General features: G+C 37.1%; 1 protein-coding gene across 1 annotated transcript in view; it reads right to left on the bottom strand.

Moving 5' to 3' along the window:
- Nucleotides 1–8,615: 8,615 nt before the first annotated feature.
- RMDN3 (regulator of microtubule dynamics 3) overlaps nucleotides 8,616–13,226 on the bottom strand; it is a 34,819-nt gene continuing 30,208 nt past the window's right edge. The window contains exons 12-13 of the mRNA XM_015814536.1: nucleotides 11,806–11,886; nucleotides 8,616–9,934 (exon numbers count right to left, since the gene is read on the bottom strand). Coding sequence (XP_015670022.1) covers nucleotides 9,881–9,934; nucleotides 11,806–11,886 — 135 coding nt within the window. The 3' untranslated portion in view covers nucleotides 8,616–9,880. The remainder of the gene's footprint in view (nucleotides 9,935–11,805; nucleotides 11,887–13,226) is intronic.

Here is a 13,226-nt window from a genome sequence, read left to right as displayed (position 1 = left end):
GGCAATAAGTAAATGTAGATAAATAACTTTTATACATTGAAAAAATGCAGGTAGATAATCTCACATTAGAATTGAATTCTATAGTGGAAGAATGTTCATGCAGATTCATTGGTTGAAGTGTGAGTAGAAACTACAGGTAGTCCTCAAGTTAGAACAGTTCGCTTAGTGACTGTTCAAAGTTACAACAATGCTGAAAAAAAGTAACTTATCACCGATTTTCACCGATTTGTGACTATTGCAGCATCCCCATGGTCACCTGACTTACATTCAGATGCTTGACAACTGACTCCCATTTATGACAATTGCAGTCTCCTGGGCTCGTGTAATCACCTTTTGTGACCTTCTGACAAGCAAAGTCAACAGGGAAACCAGATTCACTTAACAACTGGGTTACAAATTTAACAACTGCAGTGATTCACTTAACAAATTTCTCACTTAGCAATATAAGCTTTGGGCTGAATTGTGGACATACGTTGAAGACTACCTGTACATCTACTTATTTGCTAGCCAAACATTTAACAGGTTTGAACAACAGCAGCTTTTAAACTTTACAAAGTACGGTAACATTTTTTTAAAAAAAACACACCAAAATAATTGAATTCTAAAGCATTTCATTACTCTGCATGAAGTATTATTTTCTTAGATGGCAGTTTCTCGTATTTGTTGTATGATAATATTCAAGTCTCAGTTACTTCACACTTTTAAAACATGTGACTTAATGTCCCTGAATAAAAGTTTTTTTTCCTTTTTACAAATGTTTACAGGTAGTCCTCAACTTACAAGCATTCTTGTAGTGACCACTCGAAGTTACAGCACTGGGAAAAGTAACTTACGATCATTTTTCATACTTGTGACCGTTGCGGCATCGCCACTGTCACGTAATTCGGACGCCTGGCAACTGGCATATGTTTACGATGGCTGCAGCATCCCGGGGTCATGCGATCACCTTTTGTGACCTTCTGAAAGGCTGTCAGTGGGAAAGCCAGATTTGCTTGGCAACCGGGTTACAAATTTAACAACTGCAGTGATTCACTGTGGCAAGAAAGGATGTAAAATGGGGCAAAATTCACTTAACAACTGTCTTGCTTAGTAATAGAAATTTGGGCTCAGTTGCAGTCATAAGTCCAGGATGTATATTCTTATATGGACTAGAGCAAGGGTAGGCAACCTTGACTCTTTTATGACTTGTGGACTTCAACTCCCAGAATTCTTGAGCCAGCCATGCTAAGGGGAAAGGGAGAGGTTTCCAAGCTGAGCCATGCTGGCTCAGGAATTCTGGGAGTTGAAGTCCACGAGTCATAAAAGAGCCAAGGTTGCCTACCTCTGGACTAGAGAAAAGGCTATGGGTAGAGTATATCCAAGATATTGCCCTAATTCAGTGGTGGCGAACCTATGGCACGGGTGCCAGAGGCGGCACTCAGAGCCCTCTCTGTGGGCACACATGCCATCGCCCCAGTCCTAGGCCTTCAGCTGGGTTTTATAAAACCTTTTCGCTTTAGGCCTCCGCTGCCGTGTGCAAAAAAAAAAAAGGTTCAATCAATCAGTCAATTTCAACTTCTCGCAGGGAAAAAAAGATCTTGCAAAGTTGGAATTGATTGATTGAACTTTTTAGTCCTACCCAGTCTGCCATTACCACCGCAGCCACACCCAGCCAATGGGACAGGCTCACCCAATGGGACACACCCAGCCAATGGGACAGGCCCACCCAATGGGACACGCCCAGCCAATGGGACACACCCAGCCAATGGGACACACCCACCCAGCACTCAACGATGCATAAGTGGGTTTTGGGTTGCAGTTTGGGCACACAGTCTCTAAAAGGTTCGCCATCACTGCCCTAATTCATATATTATACATCACACATTGGTTTGTTTTATTTTGACTTAGCGTGTTCTGAGAACCAGGGAATCATGGTTTATTCAAACTGGGGTATAGAAGGAACCCTAAACCAGGGTATAGAAGGAACAAACCCAGTTACAAAGTTGAGATGCAAATGAGTTAGGAATTATTTTAGAGTAGCTACACCCTTATTTATTATCTGTCTTACTGGGACTTGGAGAAATGCTCTAGTGCAGGGGTGTTAAACTGCTGGCCTGTGGGCCGGATGCATCATAGAAAAACTGTGCCCACCCCATTGGCAGCAATGGCAAAAAAATCACGATATGTCGTGACACGTCACGTGACGTTGCGAATTTGACACCCCTGCTCTAGCCTGAAAGCTAATATGCACCTACAAACACAAACACTTACCTGCTGTGCTTGACCTCATGATGCAAACAGTACTAATTCAGCATTTGGGATATTCCAAGTTTAAATCTAAGCAACCCACTAAACAATTTTACAGGGGTTCTGACTTTTTACTGCTTTCTTTCTTACATATATTCACAGGTAAGTGAAGAAAACTGTAAAAGCATTTGTCTGTTAGAGAAATTAGACTCTGGAACAAGCCCTAGTGCTTCAAGTGAAACTTATTCAAATGGAAATGTGCAATTTGTAAATTACCAATGTAAGAATTTTATTTAGAATCCAAATCCAAATATTGTATTAATCCCTACCCCTCAGTTTTAGAACAAGCTTTACTAAGACAGCTTATAATAAAGAATAAAATAATATAAAATTGTAATAGAAATAACGCCAGATAAAATTAAATCTTTTTCTTCCAGTAATAGAAGTCAGTAAAAAGCTTAATAAATCTAACCTCACTTAAGTTGGTTTACTATTCCAGTTTTATCGTTCAGAGATTACTGATGGGAATAAGATGGTGTAGATGTTGCAATGACTTGAACATGTTAGCAGAAAACCACAGAAGAACTCCGTTGTTCTTTGGACCCAGTCCAACAACAATCCTCTGAGCAATTATATCTGCTTAACTCTGGAACCTGCCTGCCAATGTCTTTTTTTTTCTCCCTTTCAGGCAGTTGCAGAGACATTGATGCTTCCCATGGGTGCTTCTTTGCTATGATGATGTGTTCTGAGTCAGTTCTTTGGAGCTACCACTGGAGAGAACATCTGTGTCCTTTTCACAGTTGAGAAATCAGCAATTTGAATCTAACACGTCAGAGACATTTTGGTGTGCAAATCATAATATGATAAAGGATGTTGGAGTCTGGCAGCCAAGGATCGTAAGATGAAAAGACATTTCCTTTTAAAAGGTCAACTGAAATAGTCTTTACTTCAGACAGAATATCACAGAGACAAGATTAGTTAGCAAGTGTCTAAATAAGCACATCCTTCAAAAATACAAAAGTGTGACTGGAATTTCTTTCCTGAACAATATTTTACTCCATTTTCTTCAAATGGATCTTTCATATATTTTGTAAAAAATGATCTTCACCAGAGTATGTTCAGGAAAATGGTTAAAACACTTTGATGCAATATGATCCTGCAATTAATGTATACAGGCAAATGCTGAAATCATCATAACTTTATCAACATATATGCCTGCCAGAGTGGCTGAAACGGGAGGAAACGGACTGCTTTTGCCTGAATTCTTTATTTCTGAACAACAACAACAACAAAACTCTGATGGTTTCAAAGCAAGAATAAAAGCTGAAAAGAATTTTTCCAGAAAACAAACTTGACAAGTATTACAGTTTGCATCTGGAATCTTGTTATCAGTGTACAAATTCTAAATGAGAATTTAGCTCATAAAATGCATATTCTGTTATGGGAAACAAAGCAGTGCTGACTTTTGCAAAAGCAGAACATTACATCATCCGACATAGAGATACCGGTAATAAAGAAATAAAAATTCAGTGATAAGTGTGATCAGGTAGAAATGATACATTAGGATCTCTTAAAAAGCCTGTGCTCCAAAAGGCTCTTTAAGAAATACAGGTCTAGTTTATGGAAAGATAATAAAGTGCTATTGGCTTGTAACAGATCGGGTGGAATTTTTTAAATGATCTTGTTAATTAGAAATATCACCCAAAACAAATGGGCAAAGTTGGTGGGAGAATACTGACTAGAATAGAAACAATGTCAATCTCATGATTTGAACCAATCATCATTAGCTCAAGCTGTATTTCCAAGATTAAAAAAAATGCATCATGCTTTACAATGAAATTTAAGAAGAGATTAGATAGTCACTTATCTGAGGTTCTCCTGCTTGAGAACCTTCCAGCTCTATTCTATTCTGAGTTTTAAAAATTAAGCTATTATACTGTAAACTTCCAAAAATATTTTTACATTTTTGTATCTTGAACTATAAGAAAAATGTTTCGCATAATCAACAACTAAGTAGCTTATGGTGTATAGGATACCCCTAGGTAGTGCAATATTTATAATGATTCATGTGCAATATTCCTCAGCTCGTCATAAAATAGTCCTTTATTCTGAAAACTCCTAGAAATACTATTCTGTGGTATGTTTCTATAAAGAGTGCACAGTTCTGACTGTAATCAAGGTGGGGTATTGTTCTGTTGTGGAGAAAAGAAAATTTTGAGGCAGTAGGATATGCTGATCTCCACGTTCCATCTTGCTATTCTGTTCAATGTTTTACCATCTGATGCCATTTCCTAAACAACCTGAGGAGCATCTATGGACTGGCACACATTCCTTGGAACAGGAGCAAAGCCCAGAATTGGTTTGTTGTTTTTGGAACAACAATGGATTGGCTCCAACTGATAACAGCCTTTTGGAAGCTAGTTAAAACCAAATTATTTTAGAAGCTTAGGGTGCATTGTGATATCAGGGTTGCATTATATCATTTTAACTGCAATTTAAGCTTTAACTTTGACTGTTTTAGGGTTGAATAATTGTTGTGAGTCATGAGTAAGCCAAAAATAATAAGCTGTGGTGTATAATTTTAATAAAGTTTACTGTTTTTTTGTGTTGTCCACCCAATTGTGATTGGATCAAAGAGCTTCATGGTTGGATAGATATGTATATAGCAGTATTAAAAAGGCAAACGTCACCACTGAGTGTATTAGATAGAATTTATCTCCCATTTGCATATACCAAGATCAAGACAAATGGAGGGGCTACAACAGACATTTTTTTCTTTGATATAGCCATACTGCATACATCATTGTTAATTATGGATAGAAATAATGAGAATAGTTTTGAAATCATGTTGGTTGTTTAAATATAATCTTAATCAAGTTACACATTCTTGTATTGTTCAAAAGACTTTTTTTAGGAAGTCCAAAGGAAGATCAATGAAAGTAGTATCTTTTTTCTTCCAGTGCAAATGTCCTGAGTAGAACCCCATACACTGGATTTTGGAAATCATGCTACAATCGCATATGGAGTAAATGATGCACATACTTTTAGTGTTTTTACTTTTATTTCAAATAAAACTTGAGTTGAGATTTAAATTACTTTACAGTCAATTCATGTATTAGCTTTTTTTAAAGAACAAAAATACAATCAGAAAATTTTTATGGAGACTTTTTTTGGCTGTCTTTAAAGAGACTCAAAGTAAATATCTCAATGTCAGTCATTCAATATGTCCTTTTCTATTACTATTTTCTTCTTTTCAATGCCTGCAGTAGGGAGACAGTGCATTTGTAAAATATTCCCGCCCTTAATTTCACAGTTAATCAGCAAAATTAGTTACACATCCATGGTTTTTTCCTAACATAAGGCTGTTCAAAATGCATCTTAAAGAATAAGAACCAATGTTTTTCCAAGCATCTTTGAACAAAGGTTACTCTCTTCTGTAATGTCAAGTTATTTCATAGAAAATACTTAATTACTTAAAGCAATTTCACAGGCATCTTTTGAGATTTGGAACACTATTATTCTCAAAGCAAAGGAGTAGAGCCAATTATAAGAAAAAGTTTCCTTGCATTAGGGATAAATAATGTAGATGCTGTAGCCTGAGCAACAGTTTGCCAATCCAGCATCAAGGATTGATACTTTTAATTTCCTAACTTCAGTGCTTTTGTAATCAGATTTATTTATCGCTGTAACAGCTGCTTTAGAATCCACCCTACACTAATTTGGTTGTATGCAATGTTAAAATATTTGTAAGGCAGTCCAAGAGTATCGTACAACACAAATGCTTTCAGACATTTGTAAATTAAGAATGTCAACAAATATGGAAATCATTCAAGGTCCCAATTCAGAAGAATTCATATGGAATGTGAAAATGTGACAAAACCAGCAAAGAACACTCCAATGCAGTGCAAACCCATTTACTCAGTGAGAAGTCTGAATAAGATCTAATCCTGGGTACTAGAATATAGCACTGTAACTATCACTAGTAGATTTTCATATTTTATAAATGCTTTTTAGCCTTTTCAAAAAAAGTACTCAAAGGCAACACTTTTGGTCATTAGCTAAATTTTCAAATCTTTATAGTTAAAGTGTAAACTGTATTTCCATGAATTAGGAAAGCAGCCATAGTTCATCCACTGCCATGACTCCTGAAGAACTGACCTGGGAATGTTTGACAAGTGATACTGCCTTCATAAAGACAAAATGTAGCTCAGAGACTGCAGAACAAAGAAATCTATATGATTTTTTAAAAGGTGAAATCAAGAATTCTTCAATTGTAGTCTGCAGCCTGCTGCTAGTCCTGGAGTCTTTTGGCTTAAAGGCAATGGTAGCCAAGAATATCTATAATATCTATAACCAAGGATGGTTTTTGAGGATTCAGGATGGAGTCTGTTTATCAAGCCAGATTACAAGTCTCTGACTGACTATAACACCATTATTTGATTCTAAATGTTTGCCAGCTACATGAGGTTTTGACAAGTGCTTTGTCTCTGGTCATGATTGATTATTATAATGTCATGTTAATTTTGATAACAAGCCTGGTTCTAAAATGGTATTAAAATAGGCAGCTGATGCTTTGATTAGTTGACATAAAACTTTTACACATTTGCCACTCCAGCAATTTTCAGTGCACAAACAAGCACCAGTAAACTGGTCAACCTCTTATGAAAGTCAAACATCTGCATGTTCACTTTGGCTACAATCTTTAAAGCAGAGAAAGGAACAGTTAATTAAGTGCAATAATAAACCAGTCAGTTATATAAAATAATATAAAACATCAAGTTACACAAAGAGATATAAGTCCTAAGTCAGAACAGAAAAAGATGCTTTGGAAATTATGGAAATGACAAAGTTACATCTCACAACTCAGTTCTAACATAGAATAAAAATGCTAAATAAATGCAGAGTTCTGAAAGCAAATACCTATTAACAAAGCTAATCAATGTTGACTGCTTCTTCTCTGCAAACAAGGCCACAGATTTCACAAGAGACTCTTTAGATCAGTGTTTAACCTCAGCAACTTTAAGAGATGTAGATTTCAACTCCCAGAATTCCCCCAGCCAGCATGTTGGATGCGGAATTCTGGAATTATGTCTTAAAAGTTCCTAGTTAAAGAAACACTGCTTTAGATGAGCAGCTGAGTATTTCAATCAGAATTAACTTCTGCATCAAACTTGCTTCTGCACATTTTGAACCTAATACTGAAATGATTTGCATGAAAAAGCCATAGAGTATATGTATTTTATTTTCTCCTGGACAAGGGCAAATTTCTTTGTCCTTAGAACATGCCACATGTTTAATTTTGTAAGACTTCAAATTGAATATACTCTATACCTTGTTATAATATAAAACAAACCAAGGTACAAAAACATGATATGTTCCATAAGGAATTTCTCCTCCACCCAACAAAATAAGGAAATTGACAATAGCATGATATATAGAAGTTTGCATGGAAAATGAAACTGGTGGAGTTTGGTCTTACATTACCAGAGTAAAATGTTAACAGTGCCAGTAAATATGGACTTTTAAAATATGAATTATTACATTAGGGATTCATATGTCTTATAAAAATATTTTATATTTCTTCAGTTTAAGTCCAACTTGCGGGAGCTCCACTAAACTATAGGTTATTATTGAAGCTATGTAAGGAAATCCACTCGTTTAGAAGCTAGCAGCTTATTCTCATCACCTGGTCATATAAAAATTACACTACTCCTTCTGCAAAATTTTGATTTTATAATCTTAGCATCATCACATTTGTTTGCAATCTTAATGAAACTACAGTACTTAAGATAGGTTCTAAATGTTTTTGGTTACAAATGTGAAAAAACAGGGAAAACCCATTATTTTGGACTGAAATATTGCTTTTTCTTCCACACTATTTTGTAAAATTTTAAAAAAACAATCTAATTGTAATGGAATATCCATCTTTATGGGAAGGGATCAAATTCCTGCAAGTTGTCTCTGATCTCATCATACAGAAACGTCCAACATGGCAGAGTGTATTAAACCTCACTGTAATAATATAGCTATAGTTATTATGAAATGATGGTTTCAAAAACATCTGCCAAAAATCAAAGTACACATAGAAAACAGTTATATTGCATTCTGGAAAATTGTTTGGTCTACAACTGGAAACCCACTGGTTACATAATTCCATCTCATATTCACTGATGTTATCTATGTTACATACATCTCTTATACAATTTGACTTATCAGCCTATAGAATCTCTTCATATACTGTATGTGGTCCCTCTCTTTCTAATTTTTTTCCCCAATATAATTTTCTTTCCATGCTGTACACTGGACATATGATCCCCAGGATTGGCAGAGAATGTACTTTCTCTGCAATCCTGGGGGGGGGGGGGGGGNAGGGGGGGGGGGGGGGGGGAGGTAGGGGGGAATTCATTGGTATGTATTTTTTAAGTTCTGCAATTGAAGCAAATTCTTGTTTTTTGTTTTGTGCTTAACAGTGTTTAATTGCTCTTTCTGACAGTAATGTTATTCCTGCCCAAAAATATTTAAGAACTAGAAGGAGAACATCCCAGTCTCTGGACATGCTGCAGATGGGTGCTCTGTGCTATTCCACGAAAGGACCGCACACTATCCTTTACCCTGTCAACTAGTAAACAAACATTAATAAAGTATTTGAACGTGAAAAAAATAATAGGTTTGCACTTCCACTGAATGTTTTCCATTATTTGTTATGAAGGATAATAACTCTAATTTTCTGAACAGTAACCTAATTTAGTTTGCATTCTTACTTTTATATTATTAAACCACACCTACATTTGCATTTTATAAGCCACATGGAACAGCATCTGTAGATTTTACCATGTCACTCCCTCAACTTTTCAAATATTTATGTCATATGCCACACACATTCTTATACATAACACCAACAAACGTCTTAAATAAATAGCAGACATAGGAATTAATATATTATTCAGCAAAGATAATTTGCCCAAAAGGCCATGATCTATTGGTTCATTTCACATTAAATACAACTCAGGCAATATATTAACAATCTTTCATGATATTTCCTTAGGTTGAAACAATCACTTAAGAAACTCAAGAGCTATGGTACTAGGAGAAGGGAAAAATTAAAGAATTTCCTCACTATTTTTTTTCTTAAGTCAGTGGCATTCCAAACTACTCTTTGCTCTCTATGAGCAAAATATAGTATAAGCACCCACCAGATGTTCCAAATGATATGAACGAGGCACTTAGGAGCCCCTGTGAATGGACTAATTTGATAAAAAATAAAAACAAATGATAGGGATGCTAAGAATAATTCTACATGTTTTATAATGCTATCTCGATTTTCCCAAAATTGTTTAAAATTTTTATGTACTGGAGATTTCTGGATGGGTATGATCCCAAAGAGAGCATGGAAAAAATACAAATGAATTTGCCAGCATCTATTCTACAAACAGGTAAACACAGGTGTTAATTAGGATCAAATTATTTTGTGATAAGGGAGAAAGCTGAATTACATTTCTTTAACTATTTGGTATTACCAGCTACAATCTGAGAAAGAAGTGCTGAAATAGTAGTTTGTGATTTGTTCTTGAAGCCTAGTAACAGCCACAGTGAGAAATTTTTTATACTGGAATTTTCTTCACTGCTCGTTGTAGGATGGAGCATTTAAGATTCCTTAGTCAAGAGAAATTGCTTGCATCTCTTCCATTTCTCTGCTGCCTTCTGCATCCTGAAGAATGGGACAGAAAACATTTATGAATCAATGTGAGGAAGTAATTTTATGAAGTAATTTTATAAATCATACAGTTCCAAAGATTAGACTTCTTTCTCTAACTTCCTAGTTACGTACCAGGTAGAATAGGGTTTCCCAGTCTATGAACTGTATCTTTCTTGGGGTGGTGCAGACAGAGTTCAGCGATGGGGTGAAGGACTTTTGATTGTTTGTTGCTGAACAAAGTTTCATTGTTCATTTATGTTCATGCTGGTGTTTGGAGTTTTAGAGAAGGTGTGTACATCAAGATTACACTAAAGCAGGGATAGGAAACCTTGGCTCTTTTATGACTCATGGACTTCAACTCCCAGAATGCCAGCTATGCTGGCTCAGGAATTCTGGGAGTTGAAGTCCATGAGTCATAAAAGAGCCAAGGTTGCCTACCCCTGCAGGGAGCTGTGATGGCAGACGGTTTAGGAACTTCTGATGTAGAAGAATCCTGAATAGCTGAATTCTACTTCTTTCTTAATCTTTTACGTTATGCAAGAGAGGAAAGGCCTTTCTGCTGTTGACTGAGCACATATCTAATCTAAACTTTAGATCTGGCAAATTGATTTATTATAACAAATCTTCAAAAATGTATCACATCAGATACTACGAAATACTAATTCCAATAACAAATTTTATTTGGTATCTACCAAATTCAGATTTTTTTTTGTTTCCATGATAACAATTTCAGAAACGAACAGCAATTTTCTTATCAGATGTTCAGTCTCTTTTTTTTAATTGCAGGTATACAGATAATCCTTGCTTAATGACCGGTTGTTTAACAACTGCTCCAAGTTACAACAGCCTCAGAAAGGCTGCTTCACAGCCCGTGTAAAGCACTTCTGGCTATTGCAAAATGTCACACTAACACATCCGCAGTCATGTGATTGCGATTTGGGGTGCTTGACAGCTTGTTCACTCTGTTGCCAAATTCCCTACAATTGCCATTTGCAATCTTCTCTGCCAGCCTCCCCAGAAAGTCAATGGGGAAGCTGGCAGGGAAGATTGTAAGCTGCTTCCACCTGCCAAGAGGACTCCCTCTCGTCTCAGGGGTTAGCTGAAAGAGCTTCCTGCCGATCTGCAGCAGAAATACAAAGAAGCACAGAGCTTAAAATCTTTCTCTCTCCGCCTCTACGGAGCTCTCCACAGATGCAGCGAGGGAGGGACTCCAAGCATTACCAAGACCCTCCAGGGAAAGCTGATCTAGATGGGAAAGCAAGAATATCTACAGTAGTATGAACATACAGTAGTCTGAGAAGAGCCAGATTTTGGAAATATTGCAGAAGTGGCAGGCTTGTCATAAGAGAAAGAAAGACTAAAATGTCATAAGCAGTCCAAAGTAAGGCAGGATGGGTGGGTGGAGGACAGACTAGAACTGAAAAAGGCGATTTATAATTCATGGAAGGCCATCCCAGGGACGATAAGATTTTGTGGGGCTCCCTCTCTCCCCACCTATGAAGAAAGACTGTCCACAAGGAGATAAATTTTAAAGTGGAAAAGGTCCACTGCAGATATTCAGGAGAAATAAGAAATCTTTTCCTGAGAAATGTTTCCATTAAAGCAATCCCGTGTGCCCCTTTTTCCAGAAGAAAAACTTTCTTAGGCCTGGAACTGGCAGGTTTTGTTTTTTTTTCCCAGAGGGAGCGATGGAAAGAGAAAACTACAATTAAAAAGAAAACATTTAGCGAATAGGGGAAGGGGCCTCCACTGACATGAAGTAATCAGACCAAAGGGCACAGCACTTTTTCTATCATTTCCTTTCATTTCATTTCCTCACCACCTCTCATCCCAGTGGATTGCTCTGTAAACCCTTGTTTTAAAAAACGGATAAAAAACGCTACCTCTTTTGTGATAACAGGCAACTCTGAAGCCAGAGTCAACCAATGAGCAGCTTTAGAATTATCCCCCAGTTCCTTGTAGCACTGTAAAAGGAGGAAAAGAGAAAATCAAAACAATGAGATATTTTCCTTTTTGCAACTAGTAAGAACCATGTTTACTTCTTTCAAATATTAACATTGTACAAGTGGAAGAATCATAGCCTTTCTTGAACTTTGCTTCTATTGCAGTACAGAGCAGCTAGGTAAGGCCATTATATTATGTACATTTACCCCAGATACAGTCCACTGAATAAAATAAAGCAGGGTTGTCCAACCTTGGCAACTTTAAAACTTGTGGACTTCAACTCCCAGAATTCCCCAGCCAGTTGGATACCCCTGAAATAAAGCATGCACAGGGTAGGGTATTGACTTTCACAACAAGTACAAGGTTGTCACAAACAAGTTTAATTTTCAATCCTTTTTCAGGCCAGTTTTTCTTTATGAAACATATCACTTCTCTATCCATGTACTTTATTGCAGAGATTCTCAAATAATGGATCGATCCCTGGGAAGATGCATACAAACTGGGATGGCAGGGTGGGGGTGATTGGCCATCTTTTCTGTGTGTTGGTTGCACTGCAATGGCACAGATAATACCAAAGCTCCTTTTTAATGGCAATCAGTATGATGACATAGAGAGAGACGATCCACCCGATACGGACGAAAGAAAAAGGGGGGGAGAGGTTGACCACAGCCGGATCAAACCCCGCAGGACCAATGGGTTTGAGGGGAAAGATGCGGAGGGCAGAGCTGATGGGAGGCTAGGGAAAGAACCCCCCGTGGTCCCCGACAAGGGCACCCAAGGGCCATATGGTGATAAACAGGAAAGGAAGGCAAAGGGTTTACATGCGGGTAAGAAGAATGTACCTAGAGCGCAGGAGCACAGACACCTGGGCCCGGTTACACGGTCGCGCAGCCGGATGCAAGCACTTGGAGGCGGCATATAAGCCCTCCCAAAAACCGCCTTATCAACCCTGATGATGTCGGGAGAGCCCGACGAAAGCTTGGTTGCCTGTATTTTAATTTTTTAATTGCTTTTAATTTTTTAATTGCTTTTAAATATTTTAAATTTCCTCTTGGTGGTCATGGTTATTTCGTCTCAACATATATATATATATATAGAGAGAGAGAGAGAATCACAAACTGTGAGACCACCATATTTAGAGAATTGTGATTCTCTAAATATGAATTTACCCAGAAGTCAACCTCCAATTTTTAGAATTTTAAATGACATATATATATATATATATATATGTTTTCTGAGGTTTTCGCGGGTATTTGTATGTAGGTCTTTGGATATTCGGGTTTTCTCCCGCGTAAAATTGGAAGTGTCTTGGCGACGTTTCGACGAAGTCACATTCATCATCTTCAGGCTGGTGTCTTCA

The sequence above is a fragment of the Protobothrops mucrosquamatus genome, unplaced genomic scaffold (assembly GCF_001527695.2).
Source record: "Protobothrops mucrosquamatus isolate PMUCROS unplaced genomic scaffold, P.Mucros_1.0 scaffold261, whole genome shotgun sequence".
Lineage (NCBI taxonomy): Eukaryota > Metazoa > Chordata > Lepidosauria > Squamata > Viperidae > Protobothrops > Protobothrops mucrosquamatus.
Note: the sequence above shows the minus strand (reverse complement) of the source record. Positions and strands in the feature narration are given on the sequence as shown.